The 23,403-nt window shown below is 42.6% G+C and overlaps 1 protein-coding gene across 14 annotated transcripts in view; it reads right to left on the bottom strand.

Moving 5' to 3' along the window:
• The window catches only part of ablim1a (actin binding LIM protein 1a), a 33,012-nt gene extending 10,565 nt beyond the window's left edge, over positions 1 to 22,447 (bottom strand). For 8 of the 14 annotated variants that reach the window (XM_026355392.1, XM_026355391.1, XM_026355389.1 and 5 more), the window contains exons 1-6: positions 19,577 to 19,813; positions 6,259 to 6,396; positions 3,898 to 4,081; positions 3,447 to 3,556; positions 1,798 to 1,924; positions 1,578 to 1,671 (exon numbers count right to left, since the gene is read on the bottom strand). In XM_026355392.1, coding sequence (XP_026211177.1) covers positions 1,578 to 1,671; positions 1,798 to 1,924; positions 3,447 to 3,556; positions 3,898 to 4,081; positions 6,259 to 6,396; positions 19,577 to 19,667 — 744 coding nt within the window. In that variant the 5' untranslated portion in view covers positions 19,668 to 19,813. Of the gene's footprint in view, positions 1 to 1,577; positions 1,672 to 1,797; positions 1,925 to 3,446; positions 3,557 to 3,897; positions 4,082 to 6,258; positions 6,397 to 9,337; positions 9,425 to 13,309; positions 13,526 to 19,576; positions 19,814 to 22,345 lie in introns of those variants that run through there. The other 6 variants (XM_026355396.1, XM_026355395.1, XM_026355393.1 and 3 more) reach the window with 3 other exon arrangements.
• Positions 22,448 to 23,403: the final 956 nt, after the last annotated feature.

The raw sequence follows: 23,403 nt of genomic DNA on the forward strand, positions 1-23,403 counted from the left end.
AATTGTTTATCGTATTCCAGTCATACACTACATATGGATTCTGGTCACTGTGACACCTGCCTATTTGACATTGTGTTCGTCTTTGTATTACCTTGCATAATACCATCCAATAAAATGATCCGACAGCTACAGCACCAAAAATTTACATCGACACTGACGTGGCACTTTGCATGCGGAGTGCTCCATTATAAAGCCTGTGTGACTTTTAACCAGAGGTGATAAATACCCAAATGAAAACTTGCCTGCTGTATAAAAACACTCAGTAACAGTTCAACAGGCAAGTGGCCACTCAGAGATACAGAGCCACTGACTGATATTTGCATTTTACAGTTCACTGTATCGAAAACGTCTACAGAGTTGCTTTCCTGTAGCGTGTACTTCACAGCACCTCCACCCAATATTCTCCTCACTTACTGTACATTATAAAACAGAATTTGCCTCTCAGGTATAATAAAGATACTTATGCTGCATGTGCAGTATGCCATTAAACACTCTCCCTATTTTCTCTGCCTTTAATAGCTGCATTAATTACCACTGTGTTGTTAAGCCATTCTCATTGCACTCACAGGGGAGCAGAGAATATGCAAACCCACTGATGGCAACGCAGTATTTGACCTGGGTCTTGGGTCAGTGATTAGACTATCAGACAGACTGCTATGGCTTTGGCTCCACTGATCCACTGGCAGCAGCTCAGGGATGAGATGCCGAGGCCTTTTCCTATCGTCATAAAGGCCTGCCTTAGTGCTGGATTACCCTAAGCCTGGCTGGCTGGATGGCTGGCTGGCTAGCAGTGACATTTTCATACCATTAAATGACACATAACTCAGTGTCTGATTGGATCACTGTCTGCAGAACAGACAAGTTAGCACTTGCTGAAGAGTGAAATGAGACCGTGATGGCTAGAAGCGTTCGAAATGTTTTACATAAACTAAAGTTCAGATAACGTAATAGCAGAGTTTCATAACACCTGCATGACACACAGTATTAATGAATAATGATCATTTCCTAAATATCAGGTCGCATTCTGTCTTTTATGTAATATTTATATAATTTGTGTCAAAGCAAACTTGTATAAATGTGTGCAAGCATGTGTATTTAGGCAGAGTTGGAAAGACCTACAATTCTGCTAAGAATTAATCTTTTAGTTGAATGCAGTCATGTCAAGAGTCTCTTTGGCTTGGTGCTGAAGAGATTACACCGGAGATTAACAAACTACATATCACAATTCCACACAGATGCAACATCCCCTGTCTGCAGGGAAGCAGAATTTAGACGTTACACCAGATGCTCCTCGTTTGTTAAGTACGAAAGTTACAATATGTAAATCCACATTCTTTAAACTTTTACATGAAGCTTGCTGCTTTCTGCCATTAGTGTAATGCTTAAATAATCCTTAGCAATTCAAATTCATGATTAAGTTATTGTTCCCTTACAATTCCTTCAAGCTTACCTTAGGCAGGGCTCATATCCACGTGCAATTAATAATGTTTCTGCAGAAGCATATTATAAACTTGACAACAGTGCATCACAGAGAGTCGATTACAGTGAGGCGGTTGATAAATGTTCCTCTGCCTTACCTCTAGCACCTTCCCTGTGATAAACTGATGACACGCCTCACACTGAACTCCAAAATGGATCTGGTAGTCCTTCTCACAGTAGGGGGCGCCATCCCTGAGAAGAGAGAGACAGATCCAAACCTCAGAGGCTTGACAGTGACACATCATACAGGACATAAACCTTATGCATGCTTGACTTTGACCATGTAACCTCTAATTACAGTGGATTTGAGCTGCTTACTTGCTGATGTACTCCCCGGTGAGCACTTTGCTGCAGGCCTTACACTTAAAGCACCCTAGATGCCACTGTCTGTCCAATGCTAGAAGAGCCTGTCCATTCTTGATGTCTCGACCACATCCTGCACAATCTGTCAGAGACAAAAGCAGTCGGGTTTCTATCACATACATGTGAGTGTTCTGATAACAATAACAACAATATATATTTATACTATATTAATCATCGATTTAGGTTTGTGACATTCAATCAACGCACCCTGTAATGGGCTCAACATTAACTGTGGCCTAAATTATGATGCATGCAACAAAGGAGTCCACTTGTCACTTCTGACCCAGAACACTAGATGGTGATAGAGGGTAACCAACAACGTTCTGACAGTTCATCAACATCTCTCCTACCATGGTTTTAACAGCACCATACATATCCAAGTAGGATCCCAAGGTTTTAAAAGTGTGGTTGGTTTCTAAATGAATACTCTTATCTTGCCGTCTTTAATGAATTGAGGATGAAAGCAACACAGAGCCCACTGCAACCACAGGGGACAATAACTATGCAAGGCATAACTAGACTGCGATGATGACGTAAGGAGAACCAGCATGCCTTATTTATAGGTGACCTTGTCTAAAAGCTCTTCAAACGCCAACAGAGAGACCACTGGGGGTGAGAGCAAGAGGAAGGGAGAGAGAGAAAGAACGATGGATGATGAAGACAGGAAAGAGAAGAGGAGAGGAGCTGGAAGAGGAGGGGCCCGAGGGCTGCACGTTCCCTGCTCCAGAGGAAAGGAAATGCATGGCCATGCATAATTTAGCAAGGCCTGTCTTGGTGTTAGTCATGAAGGAACATGGCTGGTCGAACAAGAGGTTGTGTTGAGGAAAACAAGACGAAAGGGAGCACCTCTGTTCTTTAATCTTCAAATATACCTGGGTTGCAGGAGAGCTCTTTAGCCGCTATAGGAGAAGTGTTGAGTGGTACCAGTAAACTGTTTTACACACTTACTGTACTTAATGCACGTTTGTGAGAGTCACCACCAAACTCACTTATTAACACTTTGCATCTCATTTGTTCAGGCTGTAAAACGAGTTGTGGTGTTGATAAGCAAAGCGAACCAGCTGCAGAGGTGAGTACAGAAATGAGTATATGTAGACAGAGAAAGCAGATAAGCTTGTTTCCCAAACTTCAAAATATGTAAGTTAAATGTTAGAAAAGCAGTAGTTGAATTTTTATGGTATACTTTCTCACCATTACAGAAGGCGGAAATGTTGTCTTTTTGTTTTTTTTTGTTTGATTTGAACACTTATCCCTGAGCGGTATGAGTAATGACTAGTGACTAGTGACAGATTACATCTTAGCACGGAGCTTAGACATTATTTTGTATGTCGTTGTTTTGCTTATAGTCATGTGAAGATTTTGGCTATTATTCAGTCAAATTATTAAATGCCATGCATGAGTCATGCCTGATGTCAGTTTGTCAGGCTTTTTAAATTTGTAATGTTTTTTAAATGTTTTTATTTGTTTTATTAAAACACTTTCACTTTCAAGTGTTGCTGGAAACTTTCCAGTTCTGCGTGGAAGCCAAAACAGCATTGTGTAAAAATAATTGTCTCCAGGGTCCGTCCTCTTGTGTCCATGTGTCGGTGTCTATGGGTACTTACTGCTGGAGCCCAAGATGTCCTTTGGTCCTGGCGACATGGGCTCGACACAGTACTGACACAGACAGTCCTTCCCATTAAAGGTCACCCTGTCCCCAGCAGGAAATGGCCGTCTGAAAGCAGGGTGACACCACCAATCAGCCAGAAAACATGATCTGTGGCCTGTATGAGAGCTGATAAGCTATGGTTTGCAGGCTGTATGATGGGGTTAAAGATGACAGGGACGTGTGTCAACACCGTGTGCCTGAGGAGGCCGTTCAGTAAGATGACACAGATGTGACACACAACATGTTACTGTACACTGTCTACAGGAATTCACTTCACTTCACTAAATATTCTGTAAAAAAAAAAAAAACTACATACAATTCAATTAATTCACTGTTCACATTCACATGAACTCTCTCTAGTTGTTATCAGCTAATAATGAGTGCCATGTAAAGACTGGATGTCTTACTTGCAGATGGTGCACACAAAGCAGGCAGGGTGGTAGGTCTTGCCCAGGGCAGTGACCACTTCCCCCTCCACAAAGTCCCCACAGCCATTGCAGCGGGTGCCGTGCATGCGTTGATAGTCCAGCGTGCACAGATACTCTCCATTCTTCATGAAGAAGCCCCCCTGGGCAAGGTCACAGCCACACACTGTACAAGACACACACATTGGCACTATGCGAGTCAGGTCATTTAGTGCTGCGCCCATGTCCCACTTAGAGCATCACCCGACTCCTCCGCGCATCAGCGGCTTTGTTAAGACTTGCCAGGCTGTGTAATCCTGAGAGACCCGCTGAATGCACGAAAGCGATGGTGACTGAAAATCTGTGAGAATTTTAACAACCCTGTCTATTGCAGAGGGAAGTATAACGTGAAATCTTTTCATCAGCAGTGTTCACAGTCACATGAAAAGGAAAAAATGTGAGCCTTGCCCCTCTGAAAGAACTCTGCATTGAGGGCCCCTCCTGTCAATTAATCAGCACCACTACGGCAAGGTCCTTTCATTGGCTGTGTGGACGTAGACTGTTCAGTGCAACAATCGTGCAGTTATCCAGCACAGGAAATAGCCTTGATCTGTTTCTGAAGATAACTGGCTCTAAATACTCCGTACTACATTGTCCTTCTCTAACAAGCTTCCTTCCATTCACTTCCATTACCTGTGTTTTAACCAGCTATATTTTGATTTAATTGTGTCCTCATCTCAACTGTCAGTGAGAATCTTTTGACAAGTTCACACCATACATGTGAACCAAAAAACAAGAGTAATCCAACCACATAATGATCGTAAGTGCTATGTAGTCCACCATTTCATCACCCCAGAGAGTGAGTGTGTGAATTGAATAGCCTTTTGGAAATGCCACAGCTAAGAGGGAAATATTTTTGATTTTTGACATAACTGCACCTAATCATTCTTATGCAATGAGCCAAGCTAAATCCTGGGGATGAATGGGAGTGAGAGGGGGAGAGAATCTGATTTAATTGCATTAGGGCTGAGGGATGATGAGATTAGCTCATAAGCTAAGCGAGTCAAAAGAAAACCAGCAGTGGAGATTTGGTGACCTTTGACCGTGATGTCAAACCACCTTAGCTTTTCAACAGATGCATGTCATTACATAAAATGCCTTTTTGGAAAACTTCAGAGGGTCAAGTGAATTTGGGGAAATTGAATGTTTTTGCTTTGGTGCCTTTCATAGAATGGAGATCAACACATGCCAGAACAGACTATTTGTGATTTGTCTGCCAAGGGATAGTATCTGTTAACCTTTGAGTCTCATGAGTCACTTAAGCTCAGTCAACCTGGCATGAAAACATTCTTCTCACAGACTGATGATTGACAACAACAAGCCTAAATTTAGAGCAAGGACTAGGACAGTGTGTCTTATGGCTGTTAAAGTGGTCGCTCGTGTCTTCTTTGGCAGCCACTCATGTGCACCACCAACACAGTGAAGGCGTAAATATCCACTTGTAAATGTCAGAATTAGGTACTAATCTCAGGGTTTGTTTGTGTTATTCTGGGCCCCTGGCGAACTAAGCTAACTCTTTTAACAATCTCCAGTCCCAGATTAACTCCAGCCCCGAGGCAGGTTCAGCCTACGAGCGTGTGACTGCTCGGCCGATCATGGGCGGCCAGCAATCCATCAGAAATAATAAGGCTAAACACAGATGGATTTGCGCTGTCACTCGTCTTAGCTGACTGGATGGCACTTTAATTGAAGTCTGTCCTGCAGGTCTGAGAAGCGAAGATGAATCACGCCATCATGTGTCCTCTTTGTTGGAGGAGGATGGAACAGGGAACTTTTTAGGACGCTCGCGGAAAACAATTCATTTATGCTTTTGTCTCCGCATCAAACTCCTGCATACCTCACCAGTACATACATCACAAGGGAGAATTATATTTTGCAAAACACAACTGTTGTTCATGAGACAGCTGGTACTGAATGAATGGAACCAAATGGCCTACTATTTTGACCATGAAATCAGCTACGAATTTTAAAACTTCACACATTAGCTGCCAATATTCACACATCTCCCACATTATTCTTCTCCTGATTCAGAAAAAAATACTTGTTTAAACTGTCTGAGGGACATTTGTAAAATGTAAACACATTTTATTTACCAGAGACTCTTTTTTTAAAATCACAATATTAGGCTTGACATACATTAAGGCTGAGCCAAAACAAAAGAAGTGAATACAAAACTAGTAAAACTCATTCATAACCAGATATTACATAAAGTCATTAACTGCAATTATATATCTATAAATATATGTTTGAAAACTTGATTGTGTCATTATTATTTTCACAATCTGCTGTGTAGTAGTACTTTACCTTTACAGGTGAAGCACTTGAGGTGGAAGTGCTTGTTCTGCACCCGCAGCACCTCACCCTTACATGGCTCTCCACACTTGTAGCACTTAATCAGAGGTTTATCTGTGGATTGGTGGTGTGTGTCCTGTGCATGAGCCACTGCAAAAGAGGAGACATTAATGTTACTAATGAACTGTAATGTTAAGGTTTTTTTGTTTGTTTGTTTTTGACTTTTCAACTTTATTAGCAGAAAGACTAGAAAGAGACAGGAAACAGTGGGGCAGATATAACATGCAACAACTCATATGCAGGACATGATCTGCAGCTCAACCATTTGTCCACTGGACACCCCTGAACTGGAACGTTGATGAGTCATTGTGGTCACTGGATGTGGTAGACAGTGCCATTTTCATAACATCATTTGTTAAAGATCTGAGTTCACACTGTGCACAAGGACCTGACTCTGCAACTTCATGCAAACACCAGAGATACTAGAGCAACTGCTGAGGGCCTGTCAGGTTAAAAAAAAAACGAACAACATTGAGCAGGACAGCAGAACTTGGGGCTGACAGCCCAGATAGGCTCTCTAGAGAGAAACAACCTAAATATAGTCTGTCTTGATCAGTGGCGGCTGGAGAGTCAAAGTGCTGAGGGGAATTGATAAATGGCACTCTGAAAGGATATCTACGAAATCTGCTAAACTATTGACTTGACTGTACTTTCATCCTCAAAAGAAAGTATCATTTAAAATTATGGACCATTAGCTTATGTTTTCAGCAGTCATTTTTACTATGCTTTAAATATCCCTTAAGGTCACTAACACACAGCAGTTTACATAAACCTTTGTTCCACACAAACCAACATTTTTGTAAGATATTTTTAGCGGGTAAAGAGCTTCCCTTGCTTCCTTGCTTATAGATGTTATCAGTTTGACAGAAAGCAGAACATCACTCAGCTTAAGTAACAATAAGTCAGAGCAGATTCTCTTTTTTTCCTGTGATACAATACTTCTCTGTGTATAGGCAAATGACGGGATGATAAAACACCACTAGTCAAACATCTTCCTGTGAAGACAGATTCAGGACTCTGTATGCTAAGTATAATTATGAACTAAGTATCATTAATCTTATTTAAATATCATTAGTTCAGTTAAAAACCAAGTGGACAACCATGAATCCTAGCTGAAGCAAATTTGATAGCAATCCACTGAATAGTGCCAATAAATGTCAACCTCATGGTGCTGGAAACATGAAGAGGATGAACAAACCCTTGTGAAGAGTTCATCCTCTGGGGAACGTGAATGCCTGTAGTAAATTACACAACACATCATGCACAGTAGTTATCGCAATATTTGAGTATAATTCAAAGTAATGCACCAACAGACCTTGCTCTCCGTAAAGCAACACCAGTGCAGCTAATGTGACAACTACTGGTATCACAATTTTAAAACTAGTCTGGTTAAAGATTTAGACATCACTTTCTTAATGTGAGGTATTATGACAGCCATCATACGATAATTATATATGACACAGAGACTAATATCATAGTCATTATATCCACTATCACAGTCATTATATCCATTATTACCTAGATCCCTGACATGTCAGGCGGTGCCCATTCTCAGTAAAAATTCAGGCATCCCTGACATGGAGAAACAGTAATCCAGCACTACTGTATGGGATGTAAATACTGCTGCAGTGCCGCACTGCACAGAGCTTATCATCTATTCTGAAACCAGTCGATTATTTCATATTCAGGAGCTTTAACCAGCAAGGCGGTTTCTTTTCCTCATCCTTTTATTTCCCTTTTTTAAACACAACATGCACACACTCAAAGAGTACACATGAGAGGATCTTTGCTCTGTCTGCTCTGCAATGAATAATTAGTCTGCAGGGCTATAATAAGACCCCACCAAAGGCTCAGAAATAGCATCATGACCAATCGATGCTCTACCAAAGAGAGCCATTACGCAGGGCTATTGATGACTTGGCCTACCTTGTATCTTATGGCTACAGATGCAGTGACATTTTCATACTGAAAGATGCTGTAATTGCAGTATAGTCAAATCAGACAGAGAGCCCAGTCTTCAGACTATTATTTTTTAATGAGACACTTTAATACCCTTAGATTCATCTTCCCGGGGCAGTCTGAAATGTCCAATGCTACTTCTTATGGATATAATTCACAGAGCATCAGTCCATTCATACTACTGAGTGAAAAGGAACTGAGAGAAGACTGTGACACCGAAAAACAGGGAAAGAAGACAACACATAAGAAGGAGGATGGAAAGAAATCAGGTATGAGGGACTGAGGGGTGGAGAATCTGTCCCCCTGGTGTCTTGGATGTGATTACACTCAGCAGGACAATGAGTCATCTCTGGGTGAACCAGACTACTGTGACACTGAACTGAGTCTCAGCAGCTCTGTGTGTGACATAGCACCTCCATAGAAAAACACAGGCCATCTGTGTAACTGTACACAGCAAAAATACCCAAATTAACAAGTCATTTGAAGCTCCACGCACACACTGGAACAACTTTAAGGAAATTTACAGTTTATTACAATAAGGTTCATAATTGGTTATAACACTGTACTCGTTAAAGTAACTGCTGAGATCTGAGAACTTCACTATGGCAAGAAAAGAAATGAGCAGTCAAATGATCAGACATATTGCAAACAAACCAAGTTTAGTCAGATTATCTAAACCACTTTATTGGAGGTGAAACTTAAAGTGAGTTCACCTAAAATGTCACTAATGACCCCTCACCACACAGGAAAAGGTTATATTGTGTATATGGTGAACTATTATCTCGTTCTTGTCCGTTTTAGGAATTGGATTCGAGTTTAGGATTTATTTGGGAATAAAATGTATTAGTTAGATTTCTTGTTGAGCAAGCCTCCACACTGAAGACTCTATGTATAAAAGCATGATTTCATGTAGGTTCATGTCAATAACGTGTTTAAAATGATTGTATATATTATTGAGTCTTCAGGGGTTCTTCTCATAGCTGCAAAATGGCGCTTGATTTGCTAGAATGTACGCTACATAACGCTATAAATAAACAAGCGCATAAAACAACCTCAGCAGAGAGCAACTTACTGTGAAAAATACAGTAGTACAATTTTTCCAGCTGCTGCTCACATCCCTCATTCTGGGCTGGATGTGTTGGCTATGCTGACAGTGTGATCTGTCCTGCCTCATCACCAGGGGATAACGTGACTGATATGAGCCTAAACACACAATGAACACACACACACACACACACACACACACACACACACACACACACACACACACACACACACACACACACACACACACACACTTGTGCACGCACACCACGGTGCACAGGGAACAATAACCAGCAGAACGTCCCAAAGCCGGGTGCAGAGGAAAGGGGGCTGCCCTCCGCCCTTACATTCCACCTACCCCCCACCAATTTAAGCAGGGCCTAGCTGTGTTGGCAAAAATAAAGCTGCAGATGATACTCTGGAGAGGAGCGACGAAAGCCCCGAGGACAGGTTTTCCTGTAACACATGTCCCGACCTTGCTGGTAAATTACAACAGAGTGGGGTTATTGACAGAATATGCGGGAAGGAAGCTTCAGACTTTGTTGCCTTCATTTTAGACACTGAACCCTGGAAGAGCGTTAAAAGCACAGCAGCAGTTTGGAAATGCACTGGGAGAGTAGGAACTCAATTAAACAACAGATGAGAGATGAAAAGATCTAATAAAATATGCAGTTGCTTGCTGCCTTTGTTATGGTAAGATTCACAGACAGAGGAGTTTCCAGTACCGACAGATAGAAGCCCCAAAGGAGTGTGTATTTGCGTGCATGTGATTGAAGCCTGAAGTATAGAAGACAGTTGCTAAAGCAGTCATCTCCACACGTGCCATACTTTAGGGCCCAGATGTTGCCCACACACACTTATTACTCCTCTATCCATCCATGCCATCCAGTTTGGGAAGGAATATTCCATGACCCCCAGTGAATATCAAAGGGTGCAAAATATATCCACCATAAAATCCTTACGCATGATTGGGTGAGTCTGGGTTCTGGGGGGAGGGCGTTTGGAGCTCTTCATCACCCAGACATAACAAGGAGCTCTTAACCCTCCCCTCCACGAATATGTATAGCTGGCTCCCCGCCCCGCTGCCCCGCCACCAGCATCCCAGACAAAGCACTTCAAACGCAGGCACAAATTGCAGGGGGGAACCCTATCGGGCTCCACCAGGACCCCCAGCCATGAATAACTAATCCTCAGGGACCTGGGTGTGGAATAATGATCCGTTATGAATGGTTGAACGCCACAGTGCGGAGCGTTTGTTGTTGGGCAGGTACACACTAATAATAATGCACTGATAAACAGAGAGAGAGCGAGACTTCCAGTTGAGCTACTTATCTGAGATGAGACAATAGTGGCTTCATGAAGTGCAGAAGCCATTGTGTGTTTGGAGAAGGGGAGCAGATGAAGGCCTTGGCTCTTTGCCTCTCAATGATGGTCCCACTCTCTTGTGTCATATTTCCTGTGAAACTCAAAGCGACCAATGCCAGACAGGGAGGATGTTTTTTGTAAGGCTACACTCTGTGTTTTTTTCATGTGATTCTCGTGTCTCCCATGTTGTTTTAGCCTGTATGTTTTAGGTCTGTGACTATCTCTCCCGGGTCGACCACTTATCTCATCTGTATATTCTGGTCCTGTGTGCCAGCTGTACAAACAGCGCGTGCATATGGGAGTGTGTGGCACTGGTGTCTGTGAAAGGGTTTAGTTTCTCTTTCAGGGGGTAGACACTGACAAGCTTCAAAGATGAGGCGCCACTGCAGTTGTCTGCAGCACTCTGCAAAATCACAGGAGGAGGCTACAGAGGCACATGACATGAGACTTTCATGTCCAAACAAAAATGTTCCGACTGTGAACGCAAAGAGTTCTGTGCGCTGCTGGTGCTGCGCATAAGGCAGTCGATGTATATGTGACGATCTACTTTTACAGAAAGCGTCTCCTTCATTGCACTGTGAGTGTGATAAAGACAAAGAACATAAATAAGTCAACTAGTTACACAAATGTGCACCAATCTCAGAAGGACAAGGATACACGGAACTACTTCAATTGTATTCTTGGCTTTGAAAATAGGACGACTGCCTGCACGCAGACAAAACGCAAACACTGCATTCCCCCATGATTTATCATTCTGACTATACAGTGTAATTCGGTATTTGGTCAACTGTGCATCCTGGAGGTACCGAGCCCACCTGGCCTCGGACAGGTTGCATGGTGATGTCTCTGGAGGAGACTGTAAGTCCCAGTAGCATTCCCATAGCTTTCTGTTTAGAGGCTGAGAAACTAGAAGCCTGTAAATGTGGGACGATAACCTCAGACCAGCCTCCTGCCTCCGACAGTTCCCAAGAGTCATTCCAAGCACTGTAGTGGGTTAACTGTAAGGAAAACTTTCATTTTGGGGTTGTGGGAAATGAACATGTGGCAGCCAGAGGTTACGGGTGTTCTGCCAGCTTGGGGACTTAATGGCGAAGGGCTTTTTCTTTGTAGCCAGTTAAACCCACATCAAGAGAACAGCTCCAGAACTGGACACCGCCTTCAGCCACCAGAGCGCTGTCAGATACATAAACAAACCGTCGCTGTGATATCTGTCAAAAAAAATAAAAAATAAAACTCTAAACAACGTTTTTTTTTTTTTTAGGGATTGAAATATTTTCAGACTAAATACGAAAATATCACATGCCCACACACAGAACACAAAGTCTGTTTGTCTACACACAGATTGGAAGATTAACCCATAAAGCATTCACTGAAACACAGGAGTCATATGTGAAGCTGGTTAAGTAGAGACACTGTTAAGAGGACATAACTTCTAAGTGCGATGCCATATGATGACTTATTACTGTGATTAAAGGCCTTTACATTCATTTCTAGCCTGGTGAACAAAGTGGAAAGGTGATGTAATATGCTTTTTCCGTGCTCTATTTCAGTCACAGGAATATTTTTAGATTGAGTATGGACGTTTTTAGGCTGATCCCCTCCAAACAAAAGCTACTTCAGTAACGTTTATAAATAAATATTTAAACCGAAGACTTTTCCTCAGTGGAAGAAGACTCTTTTGAGTCTACTTCTCTTTTGAGGGATTTAAAACTGAGGATTTATTATTATTATTATTGAATATTGTTTCTATCTTGCTGTGAGTCATACTGACAAACAATGGCCAACCTCACAGCCACATGCCTCAGTAAATTGATGGACTGGAGCTCACCCCCTGACTTCACCTAATTTCTCCCACACCGCTGGACAAGCTTGGATATAGGTGAACACGACCATGTCTTTCTTTTAACAGGACACTATGAATGAGGCCACAGCTGACAACAATGGAGTGTACCTTTTAGATGGTCACCATGGCAACGGCTGCAGACAGCGCTGGAGAGTGAGAGAGAGCGAGAGCGAGGAAGAGAGACGGAGAGTGCAGGTCCACAGCTCTGCGCAGTGTGGATCCCTACACTCGTGCTCCACTTTTCCTTTGTACGTGTTACCTTCTCTCCAGCTTTCATTCAAAAAGACTCTGTTCTGAGCAAGAACTCTCACATTATAGCCGGGACTACGTCCCGTGTCAGGCTCCTGTTCAACAAGCCAGATGCTTTGTTCCAACATACACATACATCAACGCTGATGAGCAAAAATAAAAGCATCACCTGCTAAAGAGTGTAAATAGGGGAATAGCATGATCCAGTCTGTATATGTTGATAAGTTGAAGATTCATTCATAATCAGTATCATTAGTCAGGCGTCTTCCAAGCACCACACACCCACATGTCCAAAACCACGTCCATATGACTCCGATTCCATCGTTTATCCTCACATCTAAAAATAATCAATGCAGAGACTGAGGATTAAGTCGAACTGAACCTAATTCAAACAGCCGGACACAGCAGTACAAATCCAAGCTGACACCCCCCCACATCTCCACAAACTGCAGACAGTCAACACGACAGGCAAAACAAATCTCACGAAACACATACTCATCACACACACACACACACACCCTTTGAACGCGACCGCCGGATTACCTTTTTCTTTGACCATGACCATTGGAATCCAGGTAAATCTGTATCAGAAAAGGCTCCGAGAATCAATTCTCCAGTAGCACAGGAGCTGCAAGTTCCTTTTTATAGTCAAGACTGGAGAGCAAAAAAGCGAGGCAAGACATCAGAGAGAGAGAGCGTGAGAGAGAGGGAGAGAGAGAGAGAGAGAGAGGGGTGTAGGCGCAGCCAAGCTCTCCTCCCGAAAACACAGCTCCAGAGTGGGGTTTGCCTCCCAACTGTCTGTTTTCCTCCCATCTCTCTCCTCCTCCTCCTCCTCCCTCTCTCTCTCTCTCGCTCGCTCGCTCTCTCAGCGCCTCTGTTGTGTCAGCCACCTCCTCATTGCAGCAACCAGGTGGCAGCTGCTGCTGCTGCTGCTGCTGCTGCTTCAGTGTGACCAAAAACAGTAACCCCAAATCCCCAAAATAGAGCCCCTTACACACATACACTAATAATGCAGGAAAATACACACCAGATACTATTAAACATACACAATCCTATAAAGATAAACTGTGACAGTGACCATAGTTAGTGTTTAAAAAGAAGAATCTGTTACATCAGACTTTCTCAGTCGTAACATCTTGCCCTCACTGCACATCAGTTTGACTTGATTCCCATTAGAAACTGCGTAACATGATGTCAGTTTGTGACATCATGACATGAAAACGAACTCCCATGCAAAGTTTAACTAAATCTAACTTGAAATAACGTTTTATTACAGTGCTGTATGACAGACACTTCAACAAAGACATCGTCATAACAGGGGCAGACTTCCTCTTTTTTCAGTGCAGTTAATTAGCCTGCTGCGCCAAAAGATTGGTTCCATTTTACAAACATGCATGTATTTGATGAATACAAAAAAATCTGGACTGAAAGAGCCTTACAGTGAAAAATAAAGCATTTAAACAAAAGACCGACTTCATTTGGAAATTAAAGCTTTTCACAAGAATAACAGGAGGTAACTGTAGCAACAATATTAATAACTAGACTTCAATGAAAGATGTATTAAACACGTCTTTCCACATTTTTTAAAGATACAATAAGTTATTTCTCAGCAGTACAGTATCAAGAACGCTAGAAAATACAAGCTATCTGATCAGATCCATTCAATGTGACAAACCTCATCATGTGATCATGTGACAGCCCACGTTGTTAATAATTGCACTGCTCCAAAAGGTCATGGACTGCATGAATAGGCAAAAGCACCCGTTTAAGGTTGAAGGTCAGATTTACCCTCATCTCTAGCATGAGGTTTGCATTAATACCTTCAGTGAAACCCCTGGAATCCAATTATGGAGACCGCAGGAGAGCACGTTGCTAGCTGAGCTTGATCAACAGCTCCTATATCATCTTCCACTGAAATGACCATGTGAGAGATTCTCCTATCAAGTCACCTTAGTGAATCAGCTAGCACCACTTCCAGCTGTGAGGAAGATGATAAACAGTAGCAACATTAAAAATGAATGCTAATCTCTAACAACACTGGATAACTATTCAATCTATCAATCCTTATAACGTATAGAAATATTTACAAAAACTACATTTCAGTCTGACTAACTAAAGTTGCTTATTTGCCCTCTGCAGAGACCCCAGAAGAGACAATCCAATGTTTGTAAACCTTAGTTTTTGAGATAACGGAAATATGGTATCAGAAGTAACTCAACCGTCATCACACCACCATGCAGTAACTGATCCGTGTGTCCCAAGCTGTGGAATCTCACTTTCTATGGCTGAGTAGGACGACCAGCTTTGCATTAGCACCACCTCTGAAATTGCTGATGCAGGCATCAAATTATGCATCCAGAATGAATTCATCTACTGCAGTGTCAACGATGCCACCTGCTGGACACTCATCAACATGCATCACATTTGACAGGGGCGTTTTCTTCTCGCTGGGCAATGGAGGTATGCCAGTGTGGCAGATGGTAAAAATAGTTAGCCGACATTTCTTCAGCACTCCACCCTTTTTTATTATGACGGAAGGGAAATATGAAATGAGTTTGTGATTACTAAACATTTGAGAGACTGTTTAAAAATCCTTTCCAAACGTTGGCTGGTCAAAAACCATCCACTTAAGAAAATGTGAGCTTCACAGTGTGGCAACAACTAACTGTTAAATGCAACACAATGATGTCCTGTTACTGTGTGTAATGGACCTATTAACATCTTGCCTCTTTTAATAATCTTTGTAGGAGCTGCTGGACATTCATGCCACACAAAGCTTGCCAAAAGCAATTCCTGAATAGCAAAGCCTATTATCCATGGCTGAAAGGTTTCTACTGTATTTGGCTCACCTGTGTATGGCTCACTGTCCATTCATAACCTGGGCAGGGAACTATACATTACACAGCTTTCATATCAGTGCATATAAGCACTGTCATAATATAATAGGTGCATTTCATAGAAATAAATAAATGCCATTTGATTTACAGTTACAGACTATCGTCTTGGGCGGTGAAGCCAAAGTGACATTATAGTGTGAAAGGTCCCAATCTACAATAAACAACTGAAATGTGTGGATACACAGCACAGCTATGCCATGGATTGCAATCAGGATTGCAGTCCAACCACACGCACACACACACACACACACACACACACACACACACACACACACACACACACACACAGACAAGAATAGACAGACCTGTCTTTCTGTGTCTGGATAATTACAAGCACTTCACCAGCTTGCTTCTATTTTAAAATGGGTTATAAAACAGTGAACAGCAATCTTGTGCAACCAGGTTCACTTATTCAAAGTGCTTTTAACCTATGCTCCATTAACATTCCTGTTTTGTAGCTACCCTGAATACACAGAAATATGTTTTCAATTCAACCTGGAGTAGCAAACGAAAAGCATGACTTACGACTTGTTACGCTGACCTTATTTCACTGGAATTCAAAAGCATTGAAATGATGCAGCATTCTTACTGGATGAACACAACGTTTCCCTTTTGTTCTGTGACAAGTTTCAGAAAAGGTTGAAGGTGCACAAAACAATAACTGCTCTTTGCAAGTTTGAAAGTCTTGCAATAATGATTGCACTTGCAGATATTGAGTCTCATAAAAGACATGGAAAAGTACTACAAATTTAAGCAGCAGTCAAATGATCCAGGCTTGGCCTTTACAGACTGAAAATAAGCACATATTGCCTTCTGTTCCATTCATTACCTGGGTTATTAGTCAAAATCAAAGTTTGAACTACAAAATAGATGCGAGCTGGTGGTGTATGCAGTATTTGTAAACAACTACTATAAGTGCCAAGCAATGATGATTTTACTACTGTGACTGGCATGCAGTCAGAAAATACATAAGGTCTGAAAATCTTGATTTGTCCTCATGCCCATGTTGTAATCCTGATGTAAGCCTCATGTTGCCTCCTCATGTACAGTTGCTTGGCAAAATGCAGCAGGTCTGCCCTTGCATATGGGTTTGCATTATATAACTATGGAGAGGACGGTGATTAACTGTGATTTTTGACGTTTGAAGTAAGACTTATTGGTGTCAGGTGGGTGTACTTGCATAATTCATACACAGGAGCTCTCAAATGTATGCACAGGTCAGATGTGACAAAGCTTTAAGAGGTGTAATCACTGACTGTCATCCAATTAAAATCAAGAAATCTCTGAGCAGCAACTAATCAATTCACTTCCAGACACCTACTCACAAACAATGCAAAGCTAAGCAGCCAAACTGTGACAGAGGACTAAGACAACAGCTCTGCAAGTTATTACATTTACATTTAGTTATTTATCCAAAGTAACTTGTGATTTACAAAAAGATACTGAAATAAAAAAAAAGTCAAAGTGCCATAAGAATAAAGGTTTCAGACATTTCTAGGAAGTACAGAGGAAGTTGTGGATAGTCATCAACTATTTGAATATTGGAAATGAGGCTTCAGATCGTGCAGTCTGTGGAACCACTAAGGTGAATAGCTCAGAATTAACAAACTGTTCAAGAGGGAAAAGCCGTGGAGATTGAAGAAGCTATTAAATTTAAACATCATTTCATTAAAAGTGTCCAAAAGTGCTTGAATCCCTGATTAAGCAATCATCATTCACTCTGGCTGGTGTTACAGTTCAAAGACAGTCACAGCTCGGGTGGATAAATAAATGTTTCCAGTATATAGATCTTTTCTACTGTCCTACCTGTAGCAACATCATTCAGCCTCTCACTTAGGTAATAGTCATTTGGGTTTAGGTTTGGCAGCTGCTCCATGTACTGTTTAGGAATGAGGTACAGGACCTCGGCCACGTGTCCGTCCTCAATAATGGACATGCGCTTGACGGAGCTTTTGCGTTTCACCCGGACGCGGTCGACCTTTTGGCTGCGGTTGGAGCTGCACAGCTTGCCCAGGCTGTTGAGGTTAGGAAGAGTGGGCATGGTCCCTGCTCCCCTTCAACTGACCCACAGAGAAGGGTGTACCACTGCAGGTAGACGTTGGCCAGGGTGGGGCTCAGACCCGCTCTAAAATCCAGTCAACATGGAGGGGTGTTCGGAGAGGCACATGACGGAAAAGAAGGAGCCAGACCTTGATGGGAAACTTCACAACAGCTCATTATTAATCGAGTGAGGCCTCCGGTGGAAATCTTTCTGTTGGGATCCCTGCATCCGCCACTTCAGATGTACGTAGTGGAGTGCTGATGTCCACCTCGGGGTGGAGACGCCAAACAGCAGGCAGCAGGTATGACAAAGCCCTCTGCTGCAGGTAGAGTGAGACACAGGGATGGAAGCTTACACTATGACAGTCTTCAGCTCAACCAGCCTGGAGCTTTAAGCAGCTTATGGATGACGTCGAGCCAATGATTATCTGCTGGGTGGGGTTAGGTAGCTCTACATCAGGGTGGCCCAGTGTATGGTGAGTGGTCTCTACATCAGATGTGACTCGTGCATTCCCACTACTGCTGTTTATTCACATTCAATGCCGTAGACACTTTGTCGAATGAAGAGCACATCCTGTTACCCACAAACCTCGTGGTCAGAATACTAGTTTACAACAAAGTAAACAACCGCAGAGTCTCTGGAAAAGTGATTTGAATGTGTCTAGATTGTATAATTGTCATTATAATAATATATATGAATGTAACACCTAATGAATACATATTACTGTACAGCTTCACAGTCATCCAAGACTTGGCCTGAGGGTTAACTTCCATAGGACTCTACAGATACTTAAGAAGACAACAAAGCCTCCTGTCAATCATTACCAAGATCCTACAAAATAAAAGCAATAGGATTTTGGAAGATGTAACTTAGTAAGAAGGCATGTTCATGTCTATATGTCAACATCTAGATATTCAACTTTTACAGGCATTCTTTCTTGAGTCAAAGATGCGTTCACCTTTCTTGGAAATGCGAGTTCAGAGTGAGGTAAATTTTGTCTCATCAATATCCTCTGGTGGGAGGTGAAAAGATGGATGATGCGGAGCGGAGAATCTGAGCCAACTCCACAAAAACAAGATAAGCACTGTGCTTTGATACGTTTCAAACCATCTAATAATACGTTTTTGCGAAAACCAGTGCCGTAATAGCAATAGTGTTCTTACATATGTAAACAAAGACAGAAAAAACCCTCCATGACATCTAATATTCATCAAACAGACAGGCCTAATCACAACCATCATGAAATAAATCACTGAGGCATGTGGACATGAGGAAAAGCACATCAGACAATGACAAAGCATAATATATGAGGTCAGTCTGGAGATGTCGGGCTTGGGCTGCACTCTAAATTTCATGAATTTCCCTTTTGTCTGAGATGGTGCACAGAGATAGGAAGGCTTGAGCTCAGAGGGCTGAGTTTGCTACTATTTACATCATTATATTTTATCTTCATTTATGATTCCCTTAAAAGCACACTTTCATTCTCCCGCTCACAAAGCTAGTTAGTCCAGAGAAAAGATAAAGTGTGGTAGTGTGAGGTATACGCAAGAAGACATACAGTAAAGTCTTCCACCCACACATAACGGCACATGAACCTGAGAGTAGCAAAGGACATGCTACTCTGCTGCAGTGAGGCACTACCCTCCAATTGTCATCCACTCTGTGGTAGCTTTCACACAACTAACCAGACGCACGCAAATCAACGCATACATGCTCAGAAAGCAGGACCTCTATCTCCGCACACACAAAAAAATCTGCATTGCACACATTAAAAAAACATCCCAAACATTTTCACAGCCTCTTCATTTTCTGGATCGTACTCCACACTAAAACAAACACACCCCCTTTTTCATTTGTTTCCCCCTCTCTTACCATCCAGTCCGAAGCAGGAGGTGATTTTTTGAGCATAGTTGCAGAGCCCATCGTAGCCAGGCTGCTGCCTCATTGTATTCCTCTCCCCCATCTCTACACACTCCCACACACAGTGTCCCGTCCGGCAGAGATCTCACTCCTTCCCTTGCTCATCAATTATTCAGGCTTTCGCCAGGACACATGCATGCGCGCGCACAGCAACCTTCATATTTGCACATAAAATAAGCACATACACACACACAGAGACACACAAACACACACACAAACAGAGAAAAGTGCTGATGCATAGGGTCTTGCTGAGCATGAACAGCCCTCTCCAGTGGTCAGATAAGGAGAAGGCGTCACATTATTTCATCCAGATTAGACTGCAACCAACAGGAACGGGGTACAGGATGTGCTAGCCCGGTTCACGGAAAGGGGGGGAGGGCAGAAAGAAAGTCAGAGCAGGGCAACACTGGACATGTACCAGGTGTCATAGGGAGGTCTTTCTTTGCTGCAAGTTGTTTGAAGCTTCCCAGACATCCCCGTGATTATCTATGACTGCGAGGACACGGCACACAAATTTCTACAGGCTAAAATAACTCTTTATGATTTGTATTCATAATAATAATGAGTATAGTTAGATGAAAATAAGTTGTTGTAGCGTAGTTTTGATGTAGCGACTAAAGTTAAAATAACTTAACCACACTGAAACCCTGTGATTCATGTTTATCATCATCATCGTCATCATGTGAGATAATATCACATTACATCATATACAGTGGCCCTAAACTAAACGAGAGACTCTGAACTAGATATGTGAGAACTCTGCCTTCCAACATTTTGTTTTAAGATCTTTTGTGATGGTGCAGAGATGGATGGCTTCAGTGGACCGAGATTAACAATAATCTAACCCATATACGAACAGCCAATCAAAACAGAACCAATGGTAGCAAAAGAGCCAGTTCAAGAGTCAAAGAAACTTTATTCATCCCAGAGGGAAATTATTAAAAAATAAAATAAACTATTATCTTAAAACACACGACTGTGGAACAGGTTTTGAGTAAAATCCCAAGGATCAAGAACCTCAATCAATTTCATTTGATAAGAAACACCTCACCATCGCTCAAATGCCACAGGCGACCTTGAACAGCGCAATTAACCCCTCAAGTGGGGCTGCTCATAGGCCGTCAGTGGCAGACTCATACAGTAGCAGCTTACAGGTACAAACCAAAGCGCTTGCACAGAATAAGATACAGCATGAGATCTGTTAGGATTTTTATAAAGGCACAGGAAATATTATGACAATGAGAGTCTGTCTTGAGAGTATGTCTGCAAGGATGTGTTGACTAATGGAAGAGCATCACTACCGAGGTAAAAGCTGATGGCCTAGTGCAGATAACAGGGTTGGGGGGTGCAACTGTAAGACTGAGTGCACATGCACAGAAATATCTGGTCGTCGGTCGACAGCTGAGGGATTTTGTACTGACATAACAATCCAAGGGTAATGTCCATTAATTTCAATAATCCACACTAGGGCGGCAAACTGAGTTTATTATCTTTATTTATCTTAAATAACTAAAAGCAGCTACGACTGAGAAGCTGAGACTGGAGAATCAGTGCAGACGAGCCCTTGACAAATATGTTAGATTTACAGAGTAGCGTTCATTCACTTCACTGCTGTACAACTGTGGGGTGTAGTTACTTCTCATGAATAATGATTGGCTGTTTTCAGGGGCTTAGGAGTGCTAATCACATCTATGTACCACGGGGGGCTGTCAAGCGGTGGGCTCTATACTCCATCGATCCCCCACCAGCAGCCATGGAGGAGATACAGTACAGCTAGAGATAGGTCACATCAGTGAAGGGGGGAGTTCAAAGTCATCTTTCCAGCCATGCAGAGCCTAAAGGAGAGCGCCACTCTGTGCAGCTTCATCTTCTTTATAGATGGTTAATGTTCCTTCCAATATACAGGATCAGTCCAACTTCAGATTTAATATAAACACCTTGAGGTCATGCTAAGACCCGCTGATCCCAACCTATAGCAGGAACAGCTGGAGGCTCTTTATCTGTTTTGTCAGAGAACACAGTCGCCCACAGAAATCCAGGAAAGAACAAAGTTGCACCTGATGGGAACACACACACTTTCTGCAGGTGTCAGTTGCTTTATGCTCAGCAAGAAATCCTCTGAGCTCAGACAGGTTCAGGCTGCTGCACCACATGACTGTTTGCTTTATTTATTTATTTATTTGGTTTTTGTTTCTTTTGGTCACACCACCAGATCCTCATTTTGTTTTTTTTTTTTTTGTTTTTTTTGTCTCACACTCAATTAAGAGTGCACATCACATGCACCCAATCCATTACCAGCTCCTATCTCAGCACTAATCAGGGTGTGTGCAGCGTTTAACTAATGATGTGCACCGTCCCCGATTAAAGACCATCTCAAAAGTCCAGAGACAGAGCAATGAGGGGAGGTTTCATTATCACAGCTGGGCTCTTTAAACACTGTGTACTATTCAAAGGTTGCACCGGAGTGCATCGTGTTTATATGAAGAAAATAAGTTGTAGGCTGTCGACAGAGCTGCAGTTTCAGCTCTGCACCGGTGTAACCTACTTAGACTACCAGTGCCCTTATCACAGCCTGATCCTCAGGAAAGACGACGCAAAAAGGCTCTCCTCACCATTGCATCCATCTTTGAACCAAGACCCCCTCCTCCCCCCAAATTAAGAGACTTTTTTTTTTCCTCTGTATGTATTGTTATGAAGGCTTCTGCGGCAAAAGATACTCACCTCTAGCAGACATGCCCGGTAGGTAGAGCCTCTCTTTCTTTGCCGAGATTAACAGGAGGAGATGCGCCCGCTGCAGCTATGGGGTGGGGTGGGGGTGGGGGGACAAAACGAGCGGCTGACAGCCTGGAAACACCTTTGTTTTTAATTTGAAGCTGTCATTTAATGGGATTAAACGCGGGGAAAGCCTGCGATTTAGTGGACTACAGTAGACCAGGCTGCGCGATGGAGAGAGCACTTTCCAGCGGCAGGGCGTGTCCTGGATCAGACAGCATCCTTCTTATTTTCCAACAAGTTTATGTCCATATTTGAACATTACCACTTATTACGGAGAAACATCGAGGAGTTGACTGATTAAATCCTGCTTCAGATCCCTTGATCGCAGCTGCTGTCGGGTCACGTCAGCGTTACACTGGCTAGCCTACTTTCTGGTCTGGGATGACTGCGCTGTTCTGGACGTGCTACTTGGACTGAATCACAAAGTTGACAGCCATCCTGGAGCACTGGTTGTTGTTCATTTCCCCCCCCATGAATCAGGGCTACTTTAGAGTATTTGGCTGTGACCTCATCACGTGGACTCCTCGGCCTCATCCTAAAAGCAGCGACACTTTAAGCTCAGCCATAACCCCTGAAATAAACCGAATCAGAGCATAAAGTGCGAGAAATAATCCGCTGATCGTGCAGCGCACATGGGATGTCTCTATAACATCTAGGCCTATACCCATATATAGGGTTTGGTTATCTAAATCCCACAGCTGATTGTATGTTTAAAGTGGCTGAATCCATGCTAAAAATACAGATAATCGTTACCTCAGAGTGGACTGGTTCTGTCTATTGATATGCTTTGGTGGTCGTCAGTGGTCATTGCCTTGTGCATGGTGTTCCTGCGCCCCCTAGTGGCTCATAGCAGTAGCGTTTGGCGAGGGAAGTGCCACCGTGTCCACGGTGTAGTCGACCTGTGTCTGTAGACGTCTTGTTTACAGTGGTTGTGCCAGGCCTGTGGACTCCTGTGCCTCGCAACGTTTTACAGTTTTATTGCTTCCAATTTTTTTTTTTTTTCT

The sequence above is a fragment of the Anabas testudineus genome, chromosome 15 (assembly GCF_900324465.2).
Source record: "Anabas testudineus chromosome 15, fAnaTes1.2, whole genome shotgun sequence".
Taxonomy (NCBI): domain Eukaryota; kingdom Metazoa; phylum Chordata; class Actinopteri; order Anabantiformes; family Anabantidae; genus Anabas; species Anabas testudineus.